Source organism: Condylura cristata, unplaced genomic scaffold, assembly GCF_000260355.1.
Source record: "Condylura cristata isolate star-nosed mole 26May11 unplaced genomic scaffold, ConCri1.0 scaffold00063, whole genome shotgun sequence".
Taxonomy (NCBI): Eukaryota; Metazoa; Chordata; class Mammalia; order Eulipotyphla; family Talpidae; genus Condylura; species Condylura cristata.
Genome location: NW_004567164.1, coordinates 189,774 through 215,874, shown reverse-complemented (window position 1 = coordinate 215,874; position 26,101 = coordinate 189,774). Strand labels below are relative to the sequence as shown.

The 26,101-nt window shown below is 47.8% G+C and overlaps 4 protein-coding genes across 4 annotated transcripts in view; 3 read left to right on the top strand and 1 right to left on the bottom strand.

Moving 5' to 3' along the window:
- Window positions 1–5,585: 5,585 nt before the first annotated feature.
- Window positions 5,586–26,101, top strand: part of LOC101619890 — a 26,369-nt gene continuing 5,853 nt past the window's right edge. Inside the window, exons 1-3 of the mRNA XM_004695427.2 lie at window positions 5,586–5,871; window positions 6,068–6,084; window positions 6,624–6,979. Coding sequence (XP_004695484.2) covers window positions 5,586–5,871; window positions 6,068–6,084; window positions 6,624–6,979 — 659 coding nt within the window. The remainder of the gene's footprint in view (window positions 5,872–6,067; window positions 6,085–6,623; window positions 6,980–26,101) is intronic.
- LOC101618965 (histone H1.5) lies at window positions 9,863–10,543 on the top strand. Its single transcript, XM_004695423.1, has one exon. It carries the CDS (start codon window positions 9,863–9,865, stop codon window positions 10,541–10,543), a length of 681 nt encoding a protein of 226 aa, XP_004695480.1.
- On the bottom strand, window positions 11,015–11,471 carry LOC101619193 (histone H2A type 1). Its single transcript, XM_004695424.1, has one exon. It carries the CDS (start codon window positions 11,456–11,458, stop codon window positions 11,066–11,068), a length of 393 nt encoding a protein of 130 aa, XP_004695481.1. The 5' UTR covers window positions 11,459–11,471; the 3' UTR covers window positions 11,015–11,065.
- LOC101619423 (histone H2B type 1) lies at window positions 11,771–12,154 on the top strand. Its single transcript, XM_004695425.1, has one exon. It carries the CDS (start codon window positions 11,774–11,776, stop codon window positions 12,152–12,154), a length of 381 nt encoding a protein of 126 aa, XP_004695482.1. The 5' UTR covers window positions 11,771–11,773.

The window sequence follows — 26,101 nt, the reverse complement described above, 5'->3', positions numbered from 1 at the left end:
GCTCGAGCGTCACAAAGCGCAGGAGCAACGTGGGCGCCCCGCGGGTTCACTGCCAGCGAAAGGGTGCTCGCGTGCTCATCACCTCGTCTGGTAAGTTTCCTCCCCCCCCCCATCTACGAATTGAAAAGCACATGTGTGCTAAATGCAGTTTCAGGGTTTTGCCTGGGACTAAGGCTCTCAGATCGCATTTTAAAAGTAACTCCACAAGCAGCTGTGATTTCACTATATAGTAGTAGCTCTTGATCCAGAAGGCTGATAGAGCAAGTGTGTCCTTCCGAAAGAGTTGTTTCTCCATGTTTAGTGAATAACACCCCGGTAACGCTGTGGGAGGCAGATCTGAAATGCTTATAGTTTCCATCACACCCATTCCAAGTGTTTAGAGTTAGGAAACTGATTCTCGTTTTGCTTTACCGGCCTCCAGGAGCCTGATAGGGCACCTGCCAGCAGCCTCAGGGTTCGGAGGTGAGGCATACGCTAGCAATTCCTGAGGCGGAGACCTCAGACCACTTTGGGGATGGTAACACTGCTACCTCACCCAAGGGCTTCCTCGGGCTCATCATTCATCCCTTGCCTCACTCACTCACACACATACACATTAAATCCTCGCTCCAGCAAGAAATGGTGTTCTCCCAAATCTGAGCCTAACTTTTAAATCAAATTTTGCTCCACAGAATATGCATGTCATTAGGTCAGAGTTCTTTGCTCTGTTCACGTTTTCACCCCTAAATAGGGAAGGCCAGACCCGGGGAAGGGGCTTGCTAAACTCTGAGTGAATTGTCTTGTTGATTTGAAGCCTGAGCTCCGCCCACCTCACCGTCCCACATTTTACCCAGATGCCTTTTTCACCACAATTTTGATGCCCATGGTGCACAGCTATGGCATTGACAATGAATGGATATATAAAGCTCTAGGATGTCGAAGGTATTTCCCGCGTTTTTGCATGTGAATGTGATGATAGTTCCCAGTGCTATTAGACAAGGTTTACTCCCTGACCAGTGCTAGGAACTTCTTCCACAAAGGGGAACAGAGCTGGGCCAGTATCTGTTTAGTACTCTCTTACTACCCAGGAAGGGAAAGAGGGGAGTGACCTGGGTAAGCCATCTATGGCTGCAGGAAAAGGAGCATCAGCCAAAAAAGAAACAGCTGGCGCAGAAAGGGCTGCTTTCCTTTCGCTGGGAATCAGACACTAGGTGACAGGTCTTCCAACCCCTCAGCAGGGCTGGGATTTGTCTTCTGGGATCTGAACTTCAGGTCCCAGGGATGTTGGGGATCGGAGAGGACATTTTCTACTCATAGCCTACTCCTGGGCATAGAGAAATGGTTTTAGGAAATACCAAAAAATTCTGTGATACTCTTCCCTTCAAAAAAAAAAGAGGTGCCCATTTCCCCTCTTTGTGGGCTGGAGTCAGTAACAGCAGGACATAAATGGCGCAAAGCCCAAGAGCTGTTGAACTACTCTGGAGAGAAGGTTCCAGAAGGGGCTGTGCTTCCTGCTTGCTTGCTCTTGGGCACTTGCTTTGGTGGGTGTGGGAGGAGGGGTGAATCTTGCTGCCACACTGGGAGCCCACTTAGGCAGCCCTGGTGAGGAAAGGATACTTTCCCAACAGTTCAGAAACTCCCAGCAACCTAGAGAGTGAAACGTCTCCGGCTGTGTGAGCCCCAGAAGACTCCTTTCTGGCCCACAGCGTGTCTCTTCACTTGCTGGGTGAACCTGGGCCAGAATCATCCAACCAGAACACTGTTCCCCAGTCTTCAGGAATTAATGTAACTGGGTGGTCCTCTTGGGGGGAGGGCCCGGGGGCAAGGAACCTGGAATTTCCCCTTTTCCTGGGGACCACCCTGTTACTTTATGATCTCTTAAACTGGCCTTTTAAACTGCTAATGTTTTGGTGCTTCATTACCCTACAGTAACTGATGGGATAGAAAAAACAATGGGAGTCATCTGATCAACCCTGCGGTGGTTTGGAAGGTGGGGCTCAGTGTGTGGGGTTCTTGGGCGCTTCTGAAAAAGAGTCCAGAGTCCATCAGTGCACTGCCGGCCTATTAAGGAAAAGTAGACACTTGTTTAGACCCAGGCAGACACCTATAAAAGATAGTTGAGTTTTCCCGGGGTTGTTATCAATCACCCATGTCAGTTTCCCTCAGCCAACAAAAGGAAACAGTTTGACGAAAAGAAAGTGGTTGAATGTGTCCACGAATAAGTAGAGCGGCAGACTGCTGTCTGAAAGACAGGGTCCTGCCCTTTGGCAGGGTTATTTATAGAGCGACAGAGGAGCGAGGTAGGCAAGGGTCTGCAAGGGAGAGGGGTGGGCATGGCGCCAGCTTGCTTTGGTCAACAACTGCTCTTGAGCTCCCTTTCCTTGGAACGCAAGGAGTCAGACCTGCAAACCAGCAGGAACAAAAGGAATAACGACTTGCTCACGCTTGTCTGAGACCAGCCCTTTGTAGCTGTATCAGAGTAAGGAGGGTTCTTTGATGAAATTACTGTGAAACTATCACCTTGGAGTCAGAGGGGGGCCCTCCATGATAATCCTCTCCGTTCCTTGCTGAAATTATTGTGAAACTATTACCTTGGAGTCAGAGGACGGGTCCTTCATGATAATCCTCTCTGCCCCAACCTCTGGCTTGTAATCTTTCCTGACCCCACCTAGGATTCCTGGAAACTTTCAAAACCGGTTTGGGATGGACTAATCCTCCCTGCCCCCACCTCTGATGTGTCACTTGAGATACTCCTAAATGTTCCATTCTCGGCTTCCCTCGAAACTCACGAGATGGATGAGCAGTGGCACAGCTCTGCACTGCAACACCGGGAAGCCTGGGCTTGCCGGAACTTGTTTGCATTGCCAAGCCATCAGCAGCCATGTGGCTGTTCTCCAGCGAGACTGGAGACAAGTGGGGAGAGAGGAAGCACCACCAGCTTCCTCTCAGGCCCGTCAAGCCATCAAGCCCACATCAGACAGATTAACAGGAGAAAATACCCAAATGAGTGCTATATGTATTTATGGCAGGACAGCACAGATGCGGATGCTAAGGTCAGAGAAAAAATGGAGTCATATGGTGAAGGCTGGAGGGAAATCATCCTCTTCCCCTCTGCCTCCCAGCAAAAAAAGCAAACAAGCTTCACTCAGACTGATAAAAGCCAGAGATCCCCTTTCACACGGTGATTGTCTCCACGATATATTTAAGGATATATTTATCAGATGTATTTAAGGAACAGATTTATTTTAAAAGGGAGAGAAAAGAGGACACTTACATAGAAGTGAGTGGGCAGAAAAAGCTACTCTGAGAGGGACAGGTCTTCTGAGGCCTGTGTGGCCACAGGCGGGCGACCTTGAGGAAAGCGACTTCTGCTGAGTGAGGGCAGTGAAGAGAAGCCCAGGCAGGGGCAGGTCAGGGGCAGGCAGGAGGCTGCTGCCCTGAGGAGGGAGAGGGGGTGGGAAGGACAGCTACATAGTTAGCTGGGCAGAAAGAATGCTGCTCCTCTGTGGGGAAAGTGCTGGGTTTTACCATCTTCTTTTTTTAGAGAGGCTCTCAGCCTCTTCAATGGACTTTTGTTCCTTAATCTCCTTATCTTTACCTTCAGGTACAGTTTTCCACACTCCCCTTAACAGTTTGGCAGGGTGTCTGGGTGTGGTGCCTCCCCTTAAGGGCTTTGAGGCCTAAGGGTTTGGTTTCCCTAACTTGGTTAACGTTATGCTAATCCCTTCTACCCCACCTCCTGAGTGAAAGGTTCCTGACCTTGGAGTCCCCCCTCCAGCCTTTCTATTCTTATCCTCCATCAGTAACAACACTAGTTTCAGGCAATACCCCCAGCTTTCATTGTTAAGTAATAAAGGGAGTGGTAAAGTTTGCTCCAGAGCCTGCCAGCCCTAGATGGACCTCACCTTGAGAGAGTCACACATCAGGCAGCACCTCATGGGAAGGCTTGCTCTTGACATCTGGGGAGGCCCTGTTCAAGAGCAATAAAATAAAACTGATTTTTCCTCTATTTAGTAATAACATAGTTCTTGACTGAGTTTCCCTTGTAATAAAAAAGTCACAATTAATAGTTAAAAACAACCCAAATTTAATTCTACCCATAGATATGGGAGCTCTGCTAAGACATGAGAATCAAAAGAAGCTCGTCAGAGAGGGCACGGGGACCTTGAGCTCTGGAGAAGGAGGTCTAGGGGCACACAAGAGGAAGGCAATTCACACCTGAGAAAATGTTCAGTGAATAAATGTTTGCTTAACTAAGCAGATAGGTCTCACTGGTGAAAAAGTTCTATACAAGTTCTTGCCGGTACAGCTCTGAGTTTAGACAGTGAAGGGGAGGTGAAAATGCTTTTCCTGTGTCTGCTTGGATTTGCAGTTGCCTTCAATGTCAAGTGCCAACCAAGGCTTAAATTGGGGTGGCACAATTAACTCCCAGGGTCACCCAGGGTAAATAAGTCATGTAGTGAGGCCTAGGCCAACACAAGGTGAGTGTAACATTTTGCACATGCAGTAAGTGGAGAGGTGTTTCTAAAGAACTTGGACACTGAGTCTTGGGATGGTTATTTCTTTAGCGGGCAATCAATCATACGATTGAAATATGAAAGGTGAACATTGCTGCTGCTTGGGAAGCGCGATGGGTCAGGAGAAAGAAGTTTCCAACGACAGAACCTGATCCTCGAAGAAAAGCCCAGCCTTAGGGAGGTCCTGCCATGGCCAATCCTGGACACAGCCCAGGGAAAACATTTCTTCGCCCTGGATCAAGCTTCTCCCTAATCTTTCTGTGATGCACTTTATGTGTAAGTTTAAGGCACGGGATTTCAAGGGTGAGATTCCCAAGTTCGACCAAGAAAGGGTATTTTTGCTTGCTTGCCGACTCGCCAAGCAAATGGCAGACAAAGCTGATTTTGCTCCAACTTCGTAAAGCGCTTCTAAGTAGGGTGAAGGAAACAGGAGGCAGTGCTTCATGGACTCCGCCCTACTCCAGATGCTGGAACTCCAAATCCCATCAGGACCAAGAAGAAGCACGCAGGGATGTGAGGGCAGAGTCCATGAAACCTGTACCTGTTACACTCCCACAAAAACTGTGGCGTGAGAAGGTAAACAAGAGGAGGGGCGGTCACCTGGCAAAGAATGGCAAGTGAGAACCAACTCTGAGAAAGGCCAGGGAGCCCTCCTGAGGCTTCGATGCTTGAATTTGTCACTTCGCAGACTGATCAAATTGGGTTTCTACAGAAATCACATTGGGTGGGACAGAAACTTGCAGAAGCTCATGCTTGCAATCACAGCTCCAGAGCAGACTGTCCTTGCCCAGCCACCAGTTGCTAGAGACATCGATGCTGAAAGGTGACTGGAAAAGAGCTGAGCCAAGGGGCAGAGTTCTAGCTGCCGGGCGCACAACCCTATACTGCAGAGGTGGGCTGAGGAATTTCCGTCAAGCTTCCTGGCAGCCCTGGGAGTGTGGAAGCACCGCCCTTCCAGCTACGAAAACGCGGCGGCCTTCCGGGAGGAGTCAGGGAACGCGCGCGCGCGGTTCCCAAACTGGTCCGACGTAGGGCTATATAAAAGGGAGCGACCTCAGCCAGCGGCATTAGCTCTCGATTTCTGTCAGTATGTCTGGTCGCGGCAAGGGCGGGAAGGGTTTGGGCAAGGGCGGCGCCAAGCGCCACCGCAAGGTGCTGCGCGACAATATCCAGGGCATCACCAAGCCCGCCATCCGCCGCCTGGCGCGGCGCGGCGGCGTCAAGCGCATCTCGGGGCTCATCTACGAGGAGACGCGCGGGGTGCTCAAGGTCTTCCTGGAGAACGTGATCCGCGACGCCGTCACCTACACGGAGCACGCCAAGCGCAAGACGGTCACGGCCATGGACGTGGTGTACGCGCTCAAGCGCCAGGGCCGCACGCTCTACGGCTTCGGCGGCTAGAGGCCGCGCAGCCTCCACTCTGAACCCAAAGGCCCTTCTTAGGGCCACCCACAGCGTCTGTGAGACCTGTAGACACTGCCTGGGGTTCTGGGGTTCGGTGCGGGGAGCTGTTAGGGCACGAGAGAGGCAAACAGCAGTAGCTACACGTCAGTGACCCCGCTAGTTCCAAGGAGAAGCCCCTAGTTCTGTCAGCCGCTCCCGATTTCCAAAGGTTGAGCCTACTACGGGTCCGTGTTTTAACAAAGGTTCTTTGACGCAGAAACGGCCAGCGGGAAGCGCCCCGTCGCCGGCGTCTGCAGGAAAGCGGCGTTTCTGACGCCGAGCCCCGTCGCAGTCACGATCTCGGGCCTCTAGCACCTAGTGTCCCTTCTCGGAGAGCTAAGGGCCGGAGTGTCCAGTCAGCGCAATGGGTTCACCACACAGCCTCCACGCTGTCCTTCCTCCGTCGCTTCTCATGTGAACCCCGATAACTCAGTGCCAACCGCTCCGTCTTTACTGAATACAAAGCACGGAGATTCTCAGGGCGCTTTTTAGCACTAAATGTGCCCCAGAGGCTTTTTGAAGAAACTTTCACTACGTCAAACGATACCTCAGCGAGGCGGGAAAAGGCGCCCGGGCGGGGGTTCTCGTCTGGGGGGGCGGGAGCCCGCTTGGGGGCGGGGCCTCCGCCGGCCAATCAGCGCGCGAGCGGCTCTATAAAGTGCGGGCGCGCGGCCCCGGCCTCAGTCCTCGCGGCGCTCTCAGTTCCCGGCCATGGCCCGCACGAAGCAGACGGCTCGCAAGTCCACCGGCGGCAAGGCGCCCCGCAAGCAGCTGGCCACCAAGGCGGCCCGCAAGAGCGCGCCGGCCACGGGCGGCGTCAAGAAGCCGCACCGCTACCGGCCGGGCACCGTGGCGCTGCGCGAGATCCGGCGCTACCAGAAGTCCACCGAGCTGCTGATCCGCAAGCTGCCGTTCCAGCGGCTGGGGCGCGAGATCGCGCAGGACTTCAAGACCGACCTGCGCTTCCAGAGCTCGGCCGTGATGGCGCTGCAGGAGGCGTGCGAGGCCTACCTGGTGGGGCTGTTTGAGGACACCAACCTGTGCGCCATCCACGCCAAGCGCGTCACCATCATGCCCAAGGACATCCAGCTGGCCCGCCGCATCCGCGGCGAGCGGGCGTAAACCCCAGGGTCGCCACACTACCCACAAAGGCTCTTTTCAGAGCCCCTCCATTGTCACCAAAGGGAGCTGTTCACTCTTTTAAGTCACAGGTCTCCAGGAACCATGAGTGTTTTATGAGCCCCTTGCGCTGGGGAGAGCTGTTCACTATCTAAAAGCAACTATCCCTGCTTAAGTTGCCACTGCTTGCTTTTTTTGGCGCAGTGAAGAGCTGTTATAAAAGTGGAAACTTGAAAAATTATTATGTCATGTACAATGGTATGTGACAGAAGATCCACCCATGAACGCTTCACAGGCAATTCCAATCTGTCGTGTGACAATGTGAAGACTGACTCGGTTGCTCTGTAAGATGGGTTACCGAAGCTCTAAAGAGTATTTCTTTACCCATATATCAAAACGTCTTCACTCTTAAGTTAGGACTATCATTTATTCTTTTAAAAGAACTAAGCTCGGGATTAAACCAAGTCGTGTTACTTCAAAGCTATTCCTGTTTTTCTACACTGAGGTGCAGGGTGTTCTAAGACAATTAGCTTTGGCCAACATTGCGGCTTTTAAGATTCTCATATGCCCCATATCAAGCTTCACTTGGTGCTTCCTTTCGTGGGTGCCCAGCCTAGCTGCTGGAAGCAGCAGATACATCAAGGCTTTTTTCTTGCAGTGTTCACTCTGGTCATCTTGGCCTTCAATTCTCCCCTCAAATCCCTCCATTTAAAATTTTGACTTTCCAGAGTTGTCTGTCTCCCAACCTCTGACTTGGAGCTTTGGGAAAGTCTAGGGGTTGTTATGCAAAAACAGTTTAATGGGATCAGAAACCTCAGTATAGACAGAATTTCAGTGCTCTTTGTTTGGTATAGGGAGAAGTTGCTTCTTAGATTGCTCTCTGTCCATTATTATTCAAGTTAGATCTCTGATCTGCCCTTTACTAGCTATATGACCTTCAACAAGTTACTCATACTCTGGGTTTTACCTTGTACAGCTGTAAGCTGTAGTAAATATATTGAAACCTGTAGAACATCCTTAGATTCATTTCTGGAGCCTAGAAAAATGCACAGTGGACGCTAGTTCTTATTGTTATACTGGTTGACTGCCCCTTAAGCATTGGAGGGTGTTCCTGCATCCATATTCTGAAGGTTCTGTGATTGAAACAGTGGGACGTACATGGCTAGAACATTTTCTAGTTTGGATCTGCAATTCTTAAATTGGTGGATTTGCATTGCTCTGGAAGAAACAGGCTGGTATCAATATACCATCACCTGTGTCTGCGGAGTTCAAAACACAGGAAAATCTCTCAGGCTTTGCAGGTCACATGAGGTCTGTGCCACATAATTTTTTTTTTCTGATGCAATTTTAGAACAATCAAAAAACCATTCTTAGCTTGAGGGCTTTACAAAACAAGCCACTTTTCAGATTTGGCCCTTTTGGTCATACTTAAAATTGCAAGGGATTCTGGAGAAATGGAGTTGACTACTTTAAATGTACCTACACAGACCTTTACAGGAAGAGCTGAGTGACCTAAAATTAATCTAGAGATCCTAAACATCACTCAGACTCCTTTATTTTCCAGGCACAAAATCCTGTCTATTCACTACCACAGTCCCAAGTAAATATAAAACACATTTCCCCTCCATTCCAAACTCATGGTGATTACCTCAGTTCCCTGAGATGTTAGCATATTCCTGAAGTTTTCTGAACCTGGGTATTGCCAGTCCCGCCATACCCAACTCACCTTTCTCAGTCAGTAGCCAATTCTTTTTCTAAGGTACAATCTGTTTCTCTTTTACGCCCACAAAATTACCGACATTAATATCTCCTGATTTCTTACAAAAAATGGTGTTCTTCCTGTTGAATTTGTTAATGCGGTTCAAAAGTTAGGAATTTGCAAGCGTACATAGAAAATCTGGCAAAGTTCTGTCAGCCAAATGGTTTGTGCTTTCAAGGTTACAGGAAGTCCTACAATTTTTAGCAGATTTTATGTTTTTCTAAACATATTATCTGGGTTAAGCATTTCCATCCATATTTTAATGGATATGCCTCGAACAGACAAAGCATCTCAATCAAAAACACCATATTTAAATTTGTGTATGAATCCTGATCGCTGGATTAGACGCCAAAGCAATTTCTATGTGCTTGTTGTAAGTTGGAAGAAGTTGCTCTAGAAATGGAACTTTTCCATTTTCTGAAGAAGCCATTGGCACATGGAAATTAAGAGGAAGAACCGGTTTGTAAAGTATGGTCTATGTGTTTAATTTGGGGTCGGAGATAAACAGCCGCCCAGCGCTGTGTTACTTGCTACAAATGGAAACAAACTTTATGTCCAAACCCGGGACCCTAATGTCTTTCTTCTTGAAAACATCAAAGGCTGAACCCAAGGACAGATACTTTTTTGAAATACTCACTTGATACTTAGTAGAAATTTACTGCAACGTGCAACAAACTAGCACCATGCCCTAAACCCCGTGGACTCCCAGGAAAAGCTGATGGAATTTTCAAAAATATCTTTCCCCAACTGCGCTTCATTCCTGAAAACATAAACATGTATGTAAACCTGGAAGCTACTTTCCTCCTTTAGAGCTTCAAAGTGTCAAATTCTGCATCACTCTTTTCAGCATTTAATCAAATCTTTGAGTCTAACAAACACAATTTGGAAAAGCAACCGCGAGAGGTGGCTGCCTGAGGCCGGTGGACCGGCCGATCCACCAATCACAGCGCAGCACCGGCTTATATAAGCCCCGGGCCCGAGCGAGGCAGCACTGCTAAGCGCGCGCTTTGGCTCTTAGTTTCTCTTCCTTCGCTCTCTCCTCGCCATGTCGGAAACCGCTCCTGCCGAGACGGCCGCCCCGGCGCCGGTGGAGAAGTCTCCTGCCAAGAAGAAAGCCACCAAAAAGGCGGCTGGCGGCGGCGCAGCCAAGCGCAAGGCCGCGGGGCCCCCGGTGTCCGAGCTGATCACGAAGGCGGTGGCCGCGTCCAAGGAGCGCAACGGCCTCTCCCTGGCCGCGCTCAAGAAGGCGCTGGCGGCCGGCGGCTACGACGTGGAGAAGAACAACAGCCGCATCAAGCTCGGCCTCAAGAGCCTGGTGAGCAAGGGCACCCTGGTGCAGACCAAGGGCACCGGCGCCTCGGGCTCCTTCAAGCTCAACAAGAAGGCGGCCTCCGGCGACGCCAAGCCCAAGGCCAAGAAGGCGGGCGCGGCCAAGCCCAAGAAGCCGGCGGGGGCTGCCCCCAAGAAGCCCAAGAAGGCTGCGGGAGCCAAGAAGGCCGTGAAGAAGACGCCCAAGAAGGCCAAGAAGCCCGCGGCCGCCGGCGTCAAGAAGGTGGCGAAGAGCCCCAAGAAGGCCAAGGCTGCCGCCAAGCCCAAGAAGGCGGCGAAGAGCCCCGCCAAGCCCAAGGCGGTCAAGCCCAAGGCGGCCAAGCCCAAAGCCGCCAAGCCCAAGGCGGCCAAGCCCAAAGCCGCAAAGGCCAAGAAGACCGCGGCCAAGAAGAAGTAGGAAGTGCTCTTGAGAAGCGACGAAACCCCAAAGGCTCTTTTCAGAGCCACCCAAAGACCTCTGAAAACAGCTGTGCACTGCATCCGTTCACTGGCGCCAGTTGCGCGACTTAGGCCTGCGATCCGAGACGCAGGCAGCGGTGTCAGCCTGCGGGTTCCAAGCTCCGCAGCTTTTGTGACTGACATTGCAATCTCACATGCCATGCTTTGTCCTCTCATAGCTCGGCTTTTGCTGTCTGACTCGACTGCGTGCGCACTTTGCTGGCTAATGTGCAGCCAGCAGCCAGTTTGTAGCCGGCAAACTGCCACACCACGGTCATTGGGGCGCGTGCGTCAGCGCCGTCCCCACTCCCCCATCCACCACATGTAATTTACCACCCTTAATAAACATAATATTATGTATGCGAGGTTTCTGGTTTAACTGGTAACGGGACACTAGTGACACGGCTCTTCCAAGAAAACTGTAGGTGGCTCTGAAAAGAGCCTTTGGTTTACGCGTAAAGTTCTGAAGTGCGGCAAAAGCCTATTTGCCCTTGGCCTTGTGGTGGCTCTCGGTCTTCTTGGGCAGCAGCACGGCCTGGATGTTGGGCAGGACGCCGCCCTGCGCGATCGTCACCTTGCCCAGCAGCTTGTTGAGCTCCTCGTCGTTGCGGATGGCCAGCTGCAGGTGGCGCGGGATGATGCGCGTCTTCTTGTTGTCGCGGGCCGCGTTGCCCGCCAGCTCCAGGATTTCGGCCGTCAGGTACTCCAGCACGGCCGCCAGGTACACCGGCGCGCCCGCCCCGACCCGCTCGGCGTAGTTGCCCTTGCGCAGCAGGCGGTGCACGCGGCCCACGGGGAACTGCAGCCCGGCCCGCGACGAGCGGGTCTTGGCCTTGGCGCGCGCCTTGCCGCCCTGCTTGCCGCGTCCAGACATGACCGACACAGAAGCACCGGATAGGACAGGCCCTGGCGTCCGCCGGCCGCACCTGCGCTACTTATAGTGGTGGCGGGGCGCGAACTCGGAGCCGTGCGATTGGCCACGGTGAGATTTTCGTTTGCACCAATGGGAGCGCGAGCATGGGGCATGCGCGCGTCGATTGGGGGAACTCGGTGCGTGGCGTCACCGAAGTTGAAGCACCAATCATGGGAGGGCGCGAGGACACCTCATTTACATAATGATGTATATTTCAGGCGGTGCCGCCAGGCGCCTGCGTTTTACTTTCTCCGGATCTTAGACTGATCGCTCGCCATGCCTGAGCCGGCCAAGTCCGCGCCCGCCCCGAAGAAGGGCTCCAAGAAGGCGGTGACCAAGGCGCAGAAGAAGGACGGCAAGAAGCGCAAGCGCAGCCGCAAGGAGAGCTACTCGGTGTACGTGTACAAGGTGCTGAAGCAGGTGCACCCCGACACGGGCATCTCGTCCAAGGCCATGGGCATCATGAACTCGTTCGTCAACGACATCTTCGAGCGCATCGCGGGCGAGGCGTCGCGCCTGGCGCACTACAACAAGCGCTCGACCATCACGTCGCGGGAGATCCAGACGGCCGTGCGCCTGCTGCTGCCCGGCGAGCTGGCCAAGCACGCCGTGTCCGAGGGCACCAAGGCCGTCACCAAGTACACCAGCTCCAAGTGAGCGCCGCCGCGCCCCGGGCTCGGCCCGCACCCCAAAGGCTCTTTTCAGAGCCACCCACTTTCCTAAGAGAACTGGCACTCGCGCTATTTAGCTGTTGGCAAAAGGTAAAAAGTTACAGGTTTTTTTGCATTTTGGAAGGGTACGAGTTACATGCTTTAAGTTGGGGCGTCTCCTAAGACTTCCATGTCTTAGAAACTTCGCAAATGTTTTCTTTTGAGTTCCCTGAAGTTGCTGCTTTGTGCACTTTCTGAAAGGCATTGAGTTCTCTTTCTCCCAAATACGTCCAGCCTGTGTTCAAGCTATCAGCTCCCGGTTTATCCTGTAACTTTAGAAAAAAGAGACCCCGAGTGAACTCTACAGATAACAGATTTGTGGCCTCTTTCCCCACTCCCGGCACCTGAACCACAAGCTCCGTCATCAGAGTGAGGACTGGGACCTGTGGGTGGGGTTAAACAGGCACGTCTGATTTTAAAGCAGAGACGTGGGCTTTTAGCCTCGCACCGCTACTTATTTCCCTTTCTCTTGTAAATAAACCCATTACTAACTGCACCTGCAGTTGAATCTTAAATTTCTTTAAGCACTGTGGTGAGGACCCACAGTCAGGCAGCTCAGAACACACGGGGTTGCCCTGTAACAGTTTCTATTTAGTTGGATTTTTTTTTTTTTTTTTATAATCCAGCTTTATCCAAAATGAGTTTTCTTACATTTGGCCAGTAGGACCTAGGTTTTTTAAGAGGTCAATTATTAAAATGTTTGGGCCCATGACTTTCAGATTTGAGTGATTTCTCTGAAACTCCCTGCTAGTGATCATGTGACTGCCATGAGGCACAGTGAGACTGTTTTGTGGGTTAGTGTGCACATGTACTTGTATATATTACTGAGAAATTTTACATATTAATTTAGCATCTGAAAGCTTCAAACATCTTACCAAACTAGACCTCAAACAACCCATCGGTGTTGATCATGGATGTTTTCTAAACTGAGATTCTAGGCAGAAAAAAGGAACAAGAGGCCTGAGGTTTATCTGCGGTGGGGACCCTGGTATTAGTCAAGGAACTCAAGTCACTAAAGTCGCTGGGAGTTAGGGAGCAAGCTGGAAATTAACAGGCAGTGGAAGAACAGGTGAAAAGGGGATTTTCTAGAATGTGCAGTATCTTATATGACAGGAGTCAGTGTTGGATTTTATTTGAAGTTCTTGGAAGTGTTTCACTTTGGTTGAAGTGTTCCAGAGGGGTTAAAGGGAGGGGGTGCTCAGGCTGAGTTGGCATGGGGTGCTCCACAGAAGCCCCAGGCCCTGCCCTACAGAGGTTGGAACCCCAGGCCTTGCAACCCAACAGTTGCCCTTTGTTCCAGAATAGCAGCCTTGTTCACAGCGTCCTGAACAAAACCAATGTCTGTGAACCACCAGTTTTAATCTGCTATCAGTTGGGGTCAGCAGGGACCACACACATAAGGGTCTGTGAGGAATAAGACCTTGCGAACGTTAGAAGCCATGCTCCAATTCTCTCGTGTGCTCACTAGTGAGTTTTAACTTTTCTTCCATGTCTTTAACTTTGACCTTATGTTCACCTATCTCAAGCCAGGAGAACAAAATCTATTTCCTGGCATGGAACATTATCCATATAAGAAGCTAATAATCAAACTTTGGTCACTGTCTCTTGGTCAGTTTTATGTTCCCAGTTTCTCAATCCTCTTGCATCTAGTGGACCTCAGTTTCATTGACGCATCAGAATCTCTGTAAAATGTTGAAAACAGTACGTTGTTGCCCAGCCCCAAACCAGAGTCTGTGACCGGCCAGAGGCCTGGACATCTATCTAGCACATTGGCAACTCCCTGGTGGCACTGATGGTGTGAGGGCTGAGGTCCACTGCTCCCTGCTGAGGGAAGTGGCCTCTGAGATGCTGTGACCCACCCTGGGACATTGTTCCTGTGCAGCCTTCCCACAAGGGACCAGTTGGTCAACAGGATGTGGCAAAATTGGTGAAATGTCACTTCCAAGGTTAGAGAACAGACTTCCATCCTGCTCACTCTTACTCACTCTTGGATCACTTTCCGCAGCGGAAAAGGCTAGCCCTTGACCAGTAACCCCACCTGCATGTGAGGATCAGAGGCCTCCAGACAGTGGCCACAGGAAGGAACCTTTCCTTGGACTTTGACTCTCCATTCCGTCCAGCCTCAAAGGTCCCAAGTCTGCACTGCAGCTTTTCGAGAGAACTGGAGCAAGGACCACACAGCTCAGCTGTCGCCAGACTCCCGACCCTCAAACTGTGAGCTAATGTATATGCTATGTGTTCAGCTGCTAACTTTTGGCAGACTTATACGACATATCTAGCTGCTAATACACCGATGAAAATCTTAGCAGTTGACTCTATCGTTCAAAATTAAGCCTTGTTCACAAGTTTGCTGCCAAGAAACTTCCTCAGGTTTTCATATTCCGCAATATTTACTCACACCAAGTTCCTATAGCTTAATATTATATATTACAAGATAATTTACAAAGTATAATATCATTGTAGGTTGCAGTATATCGGTAGCCTATTAATATGTAACCTATAACATAGATTTATAGTTATAAAATATAACAATAACATAGTTTTTTCATTACACTTTTATGACCTTGCTTGTTATTTTATTCAGTATTCAAAATTTAGTCATCTGAGTACCAGTGCCATTGGTACAGTTTTTTTTTTTTCTTTTGGCTGTTCCTGGTTGCAACCTTTGCTATTCTGAATATTTCTCCCTAAATCTGCTTTTTAGAAAAGAAATAATCGGGGAGCCCTCCCTGGTGGTACAATGGTTTAAAGCACAGCACTATGAGGCTACCACAGCCACTGCAGCACAGATTGGATCCCTGGCCAGGGGGGTGACCCACAGGGTGCAGCAGACCTCTCCTGACCCCCTACTCTCCTCCTCTGCAGTGTATCTCAGTACATCTGCCTGTTCTGCTCCCCACTCTCTGGTGAACCCTCTCACCCCCCCAACTCCCACACCTGTGGCCTGTACCCCAATTCTGTATGTATAAATAAATCAATCCTTTAAAAAAAGAAAATCAAGGCCCTCCCTGGTGGCGCAGCAGGTTAAAGCACAGCACTGAGAAGTTAAAGCCACTTCCGCATGAGTTTGATCCCACCGGCTGGGGTGGTGACCACATGGTGCGGCAGACCTCTCCTGACCACCTGCTGCTCCCCTCTGCAGTGTACTTCATTGATCTGCCTGTTCTGCTCCCCACTCTGTTCCTGGTGAATCCTCTCACCTTCTGCATCTCTGGCCTGTACCCCAGTTCTGTATAAGTAAATAAATCTTTAAAAAAAAAAAGAAAAGAAAAGAAAATCAATCTATTTTGAAAAATAACTTTATATTATCTCTCTACTGAAAAATTCCAGTGTTGGCTACAAACAGAATAACTATAAAGCTATCTTTAAAAAATGTTAAATCCCAGCTATCTGCTCTTTGCTGTATATGATTTGAGACTGAGTCCTGTTGGTTGTTATAGCTGAAAGATGATTAACACCCGGCAGTAAGGCCTTCAAGGCCTGCCAGCACCAATGGGTGCTTTTCCCAGTTACTCAGAAGGGTCTAAATAGTAGAAAAGAGAAGATTTTCACTCTGTTTTGACAATTTAAACTTCAAAAGAATCCCCTCTGCCCACTGTGTTACTTGGTACAGACCTGGGAACACTGGTGTGATGAAGGCGTTAACTGAGCCACTAGTATATGCCTAACTCAGGAAAGAAAAACACATGACCCAGAGAAGCTCACGTAGTGGTGAACATTTATATGACTTTATTTCTCAAACAGTGTTACCACTACCTAGTTTATTGAGGGAAATAACTCATAATAGGCCTTTTGCATTGTAACTTCCGCGTGTGCGCTCCGAGGTTAAGAACAGGCCTGGAAGCAGTGTGCACCAGCTCAGAAACTCCTAAGAGAACTGGGGCCTTATTTTTTCTGCAATTTGGAGGCAGTCAAGGAGGTCACAGGCTCCTTGAAGCCCCCAGGTGCTCAGCTACCCCTGGAGTGGGCACCAGTCTCCAAAGTGTTCCCAGGGGCCGTGAAACTGCCCCCTGGTTAGGCTGCTTGTCTTCTTCAAGAACAGGTACCATCAGAATGACCTGCTTTGTGCCCCATCGAGTTTCTCTATTTCCAGTATTTTATTCATGTTTATCTCCCTGAAGATCTGGAAGTCTTTGATTTGACGTGCTCTAATGTCCTGTCATCTAGGCAGCTACTGAGTGTCAGAGTTTACAGTATCGCTCTGCATGTAAGGCCCTGTCTTTAGGGAGAGGGCTGTGTGGCAATTAGGTCTTGCGGTTGGCATATGGAAGAAAAGCTGACACTAGTTCTGGGGGCCACTTACTGAGGCTGGACCATCTCCTAGACACTGCTTTATCCAACTTATTCCTCCTATCCAATGACGGAAGTACACGTGGTAGCTTTGGTCTACAGACAGAGACAGCCTACTGGCCTTGCAGCCTTGTATCAGTGAACGACTGCTGTAAGAAGGTACTGAGCCTGGGATCTGAAGCAAGAGGCATTTGTGACCTCACAGAGACCACGATGAAGGTGTTGGCAGGGCTCCTTCCAAGGACTGGCAGGAGGAGCTGTTTGGGTTTCTCTCCTGAGCTTGTTGTCCCTGGCCCATCTTCTCCCTGTCTTCACCTGTCTCCCTTCTGCCCAAGTCTCTGTCCAAATGTCCCTTCCTTAAAAGGCACACAGTCTCACTGGAATTGGGCCTGCTGGGGTGAACTCATTTTAACTCGACCACCATAAAGGTTCTATCCCTACCTATGGTTACGTTCTGAGGTACTGAGGTCTAGACCTCAACATACATTTTGGGGGGACACAATTCACTGCATAGTCCTCCCTTCCTCTGAGTAGAAAAGTGCATAGAAATCAGGAGCTTCTGACTCCATTCTCTGGAAGAAGCCTATTTAGTTGACAATATTTAGCTAGGGGGCAGACAAATGAATGTTTAAACTGCTGCCAGCAAGACCATTGCAAGTGGCTAAACAATATTCATAGCCCATCCAGTGTCATTCTTTTAGTCTTTGACTTGGGCAAATCTAGACTGCCCCTCTCTGGGTGAGAGGGGACGTCTCGTGGTCTATTTAGTGACTGCCTTCAACACAGAAATGACGGTCAGTTTGAGAATGAACCCCTACTCCGTATGTCAGAGTCGCCGCAGCTCTGCTCTGCAGCAGCAGCATTGAGCTGCACATTGGCACGCGTGGAGACCAGGGTCCTACCGGGGCCTGCAGCCGTCATGTGACACGGTAAGGGCAAACATGCAGATGCTGTCTTGGAAGAACCCTGTCCAGGTTTTCGTTTGTCTTCATTTCCGTGTGCCGTTCAGCAGGAGGCAGTGCGGGCCGGTGCTGGTTTCCCACAGGATTGCAAGCTAGTGACTGCTGCCGGCAACAGCAAAGCGCTGCGACCCTGCGCGGAACCTGACAGTGTTCCTAGGGGAACATTCACATGTTCTTTATCCCTGTGCTCGGGAGCAAAAGGAGGGGGGAAACTGAAATACATTTGTGCTGTGAAAACAGTGTGAATGATACGTCTCCACTTGTGTCGAAAGAATTTAGTCTCACAAGGCCACAAAATCTGACATTATAACGAAGCTCCTGTGAGGAGGCTTCAACACTGACTGTTCTTGTTGTGGATCCTCGAGCTCTGGGACTAAGTAGCTTCCTCTGTGCCTCCGTTTGTTCATTATGTAGACCGGGAATGCCAACGGCAACGCAGGCTGACTGCGACGTTCACCCAGAAAAAGGCGACTCGGAGCCGCAAGAAAAAGAAACAGGAGCCTTGAGTGCGGAGTCTGCTTATTAGGACCGCCCTTGGGCATATATAGGGTCTGATAGCCCTTGTACTTGCGGGAAAAACAGGAAATGTACCTGACGCAGGGGTGGGGTGCATGTTTGTACAGGGCCTGGGGCTTCTTGCAGTTTCTGCTAAAAACAAGGCAGTGGGCTGCAGCTATTTGCAGGACAGAGTGCACTGTTCTCCGCTGGCTTGTTTGCTGGCCTTACTGGGGAGTGTGCTCACCCATGCACAACCTTAGCCAGGGCGGACAGTGCACTTGAGGTCCTGTAGAGTTAGCCACAGCAGGTCTCACCTTCCCACGCAGGCTGACCCCAGGCAGCCACACCGCAGCAGCGTGCATGGTGCAGACGAGCGACATAGATTCTTGCACATTTTTCAACGCCATCAAATTACAGTTGAAGAGTTTGTCAAAATCTCTGCCCCATGGTGTGGCCACTGCCTACGTTACCAGTATTAGAGAGGAAGCAATATTGCAGGCTGTTATAGCAGAAGAGAGGGTGTCAGTGTGGTGTTCTGACATTTAACCTCCGTCAAGTTTATTTTATTTTTTTAAGATTTATTTTATTTATTTATGCACATAAGAGCTGGGATGTAGGCCAGAGAGCAGGGGGCTGGGGGTCGTGGTAAGGATTCACCAGAAGCAGAGTGGGGAGCAGAACAGGCAGATCCACTGAAACCCACTGCTGAGGGGAGCAGCGGGGAGACAGGAGAGGTCTGCTGCACCATGTGGGGCAGCTCCCTGGCCGGGACTGAACGCAGGTCAAAAGCTTGATAGCACTGAGACTTTAACTCCTGTGCCGCCAAGGAACCCCTCCATAAAGATTTTAGATCCGATGAATATTGACCAGAGGACTGTCACTGTTGATGTCGTTCTTGGGGTTTGGATTTAGTGCTCTTCCTCCAGCCACATGATTATTTGCTAACATTTGATTTACCATATTTTCTAGCCTGCCTTGGTAACACAATTGCCAACTTGAGTGTCATTAGTGAGAATTGGGCCAGAGGAAATGACCATAGTAACCTCTATCCATTTAAATTATTTTCTTTTTTATGTAAAAAAGGAAAGGGAAAATTGTGTGTAGTATATTTCTAGTTATCTGAAAAGGTTGCTGAGGATACATACAAATATGCTTTCAATTAACAAACAGTGGAAAAATAAATCATAAACTTAGACATATAACTATAAACTGAAAGGGGTTACAGGATGATGGAGACAAACCTTGGAACCATGAGAAATGTCTGAGACAGGAATGATAAAATCAGATTTTAAAAAGCCTGAAACAGAGCAAAGGAAGCAAGAGGATCTGTGTGTGCAGATAATAGCATAAATGTAGGGAAAGGAATGTTCCAAATACTTACAAATGCAATAATTCGAACATTCCTTTCATTCTTTCATGCTTTTGAGCCTTTGGCTGAGCCTTGACCCATCTGTCGTTCATTCTATCATTCTAGCAAGCTTCTGAGGGAGACTTTGGCAAGCCTTTGCTCTTCTGTTAATTCTGTCACTGCATCTCTAATCCACAGTCTGTCGTTCATGCTTTCATTGTGGTGAGCTTTCCAGCGAGCCTTTGATCTATCTTTCATTCTAGCTACCGCTCAGTCTAAATTTCTGTCTGCTCTTACCTGTGGTCAGCCTGGCTTTCAGTCAGCAGACGCCCGAGACCCATCAGGATGTCCCTGGCCTTTTGGTTCTTGAGTGGAGACAGAACTCTCCATAGAAGCATCTTGTAGAATTGTTGTGTGCTCGGTGATGCAGCTGCTGACAGGGTTCTCTGACCACTTTAACAACAGATTTAAAAACGCTTTTTAACAGACAAGAAACATTTCATTTCATTAGAAATCTTTCATCTTGTCAAAGAATTAATAAAAAAAATTAATCATTTTACTCCGAGTTGTTTCATCCTCAACCTTTCCGAGGTTAAGTGACTAGAATTTGAGTTACCTATCTAAATACTGCATTTTAAAAACAGTATTATTAAGTTTCAGGGAACATACAATACTCTTACCCATAACATCAATAATCTTCATATTTCACTTTGATCTTTTGGAAGAATTAATGCATTAATGCATTGTTTCCTTTCCAAAGAAAATATACATTTCCAAAGGGTTTTCCAAGTTGTTATCATCTCTACAACACCAGTTGTTTTAAAAGGAGTTTCAATTATTCTAACACGCTTTATCCAAGAGCACCAAAAACCGTGAAGGCTTTGACTGTACACTTTTCGATTATTTCATTTCCTGAAAAAATGTGATAGAATTAAAAGTGTATTTTAGTGTATATGTGTATAAAGTGGAAAGGCGAAGAAGAAATGTACACTTCTAGATTCTTCTTCAGCTGATTGTATATTCAAAACAGCCACACAGGTATTAGCAGGAAAAAAAGATAGCATTCATGCTAACAAATAGGTTTTGCATAAGATGGAAATGTTTGGCGATTATAACATTTCAAAAGTCCCTATACTTGTTAAGGGAAGAAAACTATAAAGTTACTCCTCAAGTAATATTAGAAAAATGTAAATGTGATGTGAATATGGAAACTGAACTTAAAATATGTTGTGATCCAAATATGCCACTTTTGTTAGGTGGTTCTTACAAAAATATATCTAGAATATAGAACTATATAAAACTCTTCCACTCAATTTTTGGATTAGACATAGTATGATATAAACTAGGCTTTAAAAAGTAATTCTTGATGTCAGTTTGATTATCTTGGAGTTTCATCTTTTTCTTTTTTTAACCAACTTTAAAAAAAAAAAAGATTTATTTATTTATACAGAACTGGAGTACAGGCCAGAGATGTGGAGGATGAGAGGATTCACCAGGAACAGAGTGGGGAGCAGAACAGGCAGATCGACAAAGCACACTGCTGTGGGGAGCAGTGGGCAGACCAGGAGAGGTCTGCCGCGCCATGTGGTCACCTCCAGGGCAGGCGGGGATCGAACTCATGCGGAAGTGGCTGAAGCTTCTTAGTGCTGTGCTTTAACCCCCTGCGCCACCAGGGAGGGCCCTTAACCAACATTTTAAACTGACATGTCGACAGTAAACTGGTAGGGGCCCTCCCTGGTGGCAAGAAGGCTGGAGCAGAGCAATGCAAAGCTGGCAGTGGTTGCTTCCTTGTGAGTTGAATCCCCGCCCTGGAGGTGACCCACATGGCACAGCAGACCTCTCCTGACTCGCACGCTGCTCCCCTCAGCAGTGTACTTCGTCGATCTGCCTGTTCTGCTCCCCACTCTGTCTCTGGCGAATCCTCTCAATGCCCCTGCACCTCTGGCCTACAGCCCAGTTCTATATGCACAAATAAACAAATCATTAGAATAGAAAAGAAACTTGTAGAATACTAAGGTCCTGTATGACAGCAGTCCCCACTGAGGTGACCAGCCACTTGTATTTCAATGTCCTCTGCTTTCACTAATCAGGCTCCAGAACTGAATGTGAGTCTTGTGGCTGACCCTGTTCATCAGTTGGAAAGAATACCTGCACCCCTATTTATAATGGGGAAGACTTGGAATCAACCCAAATGCCCAAAAATATGACTGGATCAAAAAGATGTGGTCTATATACATAATGGAATACAGCTCAGCAATCGAAAAAGATAAGTTCGTGCCATTTGCAGCAACATGGATGGAACTGGACGGTATCATGCTCGGAGAAACAAGTTAGAAGGGAAAAGAAAAATAACAGATAGTTCACAGGGAAGAAAAGGACTTTGGAGTTATTCAGTCAGGAAATAGACCAACTGGCTGTGTTGCAGATGCCTTAAGTTCTCTTCTCCAACGGCCATCTCAGCGCTGCAGCAATTTCGAGGGTCACGCTAGGATTCCGGAAAGACTGCCAGCCCCTCCCAGCTCTGACATGGCCACTCTGTGGCATCTGCAATGAAGCGACCAGAGTCAGCACCCTTCTAACAGCACTAACCCTTAGGGGACTTTCTAGAAGTAGGCAAGTTGTTTCTTGACTACTCCAGTGTCGGGGGTAGTAGTACTATATGCATTTAAGAAAGGTCCAGGGAAACTAGCAGAGTTTGTTCAGCTCACGCACGACTCCCAACCTCTCACAGGTGAAAATCCTCATGATCTCATCCTCACGTCTAACTTCGTTCACAAACAAACACGAGAGGTGTGTATATGTGTATATGTGTACAGTTTAGTATAGAATGAGTTCCAAGAGCGTAATCACTTTCTAAGTTGAGAAAACGTTGCAATTTGCTCTTTTACAGTGTCTTTTTTCACCCACTTCAGAAGTCCGGCTGCAGTGCCCGACCCTGGTGCCAACGTTGCATGCAGTGCAGCTCTACCTGTGGGTGCTGTCACAGCCCAATTTATTGCTGACCGGTCCATAAGGAACCCAGGGGCTTAGTCAGATGTGTTTCTAGGAATTTTGTGGTGGTGCTGCGGATGAGATTAACACTTAACTCAGTCGATGGAGTAAGTAGATTTTCTCTCCATTGTGGGCGGGTCATCCAGTTACAGTCCACAATAGAACAAAAGATCATCCATCTCCTGAGAGATTACTCCTGAGTGATGGCTTTTGAACTGGGACATGGGTTTTTTTCCAACCTTGGGACACACACTGGAAAATGGGCTCTTTCTGGGTCTCAAGCTTACTGCCTTGAGGTGGGAACCTAAAAATCTCATCACACACGCACACACAAACACGCTTCCTGTTGGTTCTGTTTCTAAGTCATAGGTGCAATTACCCATTTACTTCACTTTCTTCTATAGGGCCCAAGCATCTGTATGTTGAAATTAGTTTCTTTATTACTGAAATAACGTCGTTTTTCTATACTTATACTAAGCTGTTTTCACACTTTTTAAAATACACGTGTATGAAAGTTAAATACTATAACCTGAGAATTTAATTTCAGCCTGGAAAGGGAGGGAGACCTAAAAAATATGAGTTATGAAAGGGATTCTTGGAGGTGAAGTATGAAGTAAGTTGTGATCAAATTAATTCTTGTGCCTGATACAAATCATAACTGAAGGATGGCAAACTGCATAGAATCTAGAAAGATGGCAAACTGCATAGAATCTAGAAATGGTGAAAGAAAACAAAACAAAAACAAGAATTAGGCTTTGTTGGTACATTCAATACGGTCTCCATGGAAGGGAGTGCTGTTTCCAGTGAGAAAACAAGATTCTGTAGGGTGAACACAGCTATTCCAGGTGACATTGATTGGAAAAAAATCCTTTCAGGTCAGATGCTCAGATCTATTCCTGTGCTCTAATCTGTACCTCTCTGCATTATAAACTGGACTTCCTGGAAAAAAAGGACAAAATTATTTTGGATAAATCATGTAAATCCTTCAACCTACCAGCTAAGAAATAGCAGTGGAAAACAATAAAGTGAAAGTCTGGTTTGGTTTAGCGCAAATCAGTTTCCCAAGGCTGATGGAAAACTGCATAAATTAATCAAGGTTTAACTGCTTGGCTTGGGCCTCCCTGGTGGCACAGGGGGTACAGTCTCAGCCCTGTGAAGCTGTCACCAGCCACTGCTGAATGATCCCGGCCAGGGAGTGACCCACAAGGCACAGCAAACCTCTCGTCTCCCTGCTGCGCCCCTCAGCAGTGGATTTCAGTGGGTCTGCCTTCTGCTCCCCACTCTGTCTCTGGTAAGTCCTCTCAGTTCCCACACCTCTGGTCTGTACCCCAGTTCTTATATACATGAATAAATAAAAATAAATCTTAAAAATGCTTGGCTCACCAAGGTGCAATTAAGTCCCAAGGTCTTGTTTTCCATTTTTATTTTTAGCTCATTCTCTCCTAAGATTCTGACTTTCTAAATACCGAGGTGCAAAGACCTTATTTGTGATCCTTGTAGCAATGACAAATGCCTTTTCAGTGTTCTTCCTTTTTCTCCCCACAGATTTTGGTGACCCCCAACCCCCCCCATATTCTTCAAGACATCTTCCCTGCTAATAATTCCAAATCATCAAGCTGTCTCTGATTGTCACAACATAAATTTTATTTTTGAGGCCAGGCTGTATATAGATACTAGAAATTATGTCTTGTAACTTAACCACTTTAAATCCACTTTCCAATTTTTCTCCTAGATTTTAGGATGATTCCCTCATTCTGGCTGTTTAAATAGTGTCTGTCTTCTTTTTCTCCTAAGAGAAACAAACATGACCTATAGAGTCTATTACCTATTGGAATCTTAGAAGTCCTCCCTTTATGGTGGAGCGGGGAATGGGATCAAAAGTGGGAGTGGGAGGGGGAAGTGTACCAGACTGTGGTGATGGCACAGGGTTGATTTGGTGATGGGAAGCCCACGGGGAAATGGCACAAAATGATGTGAACATAACCTATTATATTATTAAAAAACAAATGTACTTAATATCGTTGAACTGTACACAAAAACATGGTTAAGTTGGTAAGTTATATGTGTGTTTACCACAATAAAAAAAATTAAAGAAAAAAAATCTCCCTTTATGACAAACTAGATGGTGTTTCAATCTTTTCATACAAGGGTTCTTTCCCTATAATATTTTGCAGATCAGGATATGATAATGAAATTTCTAACATACATTTGAAATATAAAGCAAATTATGTCAAACACTCTTGATGAAACTTCTAGTTGAATGTTGGCAACAATTAACATTTTATATAAATTATAACAATTAACATTTTATATAAATTATAAAATGTATCTGCTTCCCCATCCTGTCCCTGAGGTATCTATCTACTGCCTGATATTTTAAATGTTTATTCATGATCTGTCTTAAAGCTTTCAAAAACCTCACATTTCTATATATGGCTACAGAAGATAATTTGGTTATTTTTTTGAACCTTATGAAATGGTACATATATTAAGCTTCTGGAATTGATATTTCTGAAATTCAACCAAATATTAATGTACAGGTCTATCAGGAGAGGTTTGGTGCGCCCTGGGGGTCACTCCCTGGTGGAGATCATGCAGCAGTGGCTGGTGAGAGCTTGATGGAGCTGACACAGATCTGCTGTATGTGATACCATTGTGTGAAATGTACCTCAACTGTTTCTTTAGGTCATGAATATGTGGTTGCTTCTTGTATTTTCTATTAAGAGTGTTGACCACGCCTGTATGTCTCCAGTTCTGTGTGTGCATAATATTCTCATTTAAACACTAAGGAGTAAAAACGTCATTGAAACGCCATAACTGGAGACAGGTAGCATAAAAAAATAGCAACTACAATTCAAAAATGGAAGTTTTCAAGGTGATTTCCGGCAAAATCGAAATAGTTAAATATGCCATCTCTAAAGGTTTAAAATGGAAAGACGGGTTGTGGTTTCTGCAACAGGGGATAGTGAGAAAAACGTATGCCAAAGAATAGAGAAATAAGAACCGTCAGTGAGAGGGGAAGGGCGCACGGTGCAGATCCTGGCAGGCTGGAAATTCCAGCAGGAATTAACTTAAAAGGGGGGCAAGTAAAATGTGTCCGTGCCCACCCACAATCCGCACGGCCAGCGTCACCTCAGACAAAGGGAATAGGGTGTCATTTCGAATCGCCCGCGCGGCGTCCTCATTGGCTGCCCGGGCCCTGGGCGCTGAATGGCGCGCCGGGTAACTGATTGGCGACTGACTTCACCCCCATTTGAAATCTCTAACTTCCTATTTGGCAAAATTAGGAGACGCGTGGAAGATCCCAAAACGAACATGAGTGAATAATGCAGATGACTAATAAGGGACTGCAAATGCTGAATTAGCAGACGGGCTCAAAGCTGTTTAAACCTGTCAGGTTGACAGTTAAATGCATGGGCTTTCATTTGGGACGAAAGGTACCTTGTCTCTAGGTGAACCTGATCTTTCTTGAAATATGATCATAAGACCATATGCTGCTGCAGCACGCACTATTTGGAAAGAGAGCAATTTTTACTAAGTAAAAAGTGAAGTAACGAGGTTTTGCTTTCCAGTAAACAGCCACTTACCCTTTCAAAAGCGAGTGCCAGTTCTCTTAGGAAAGTGGGTGGCTCTGAAAAGAGCCGTTGGGATGCGGGCCGAGCCCGGGGCGCGGCGGGCGCTCACTTGGAGCTGGTGTACTTGGTGACGGCCTTGGTGCCCTCGGACACGGCGTGCTTGGCCAGCTCGCCGGGCAGCAGCAGGCGCACGGCCGTCTGGATCTCCCGCGACGTGATGGTCGAGCGCT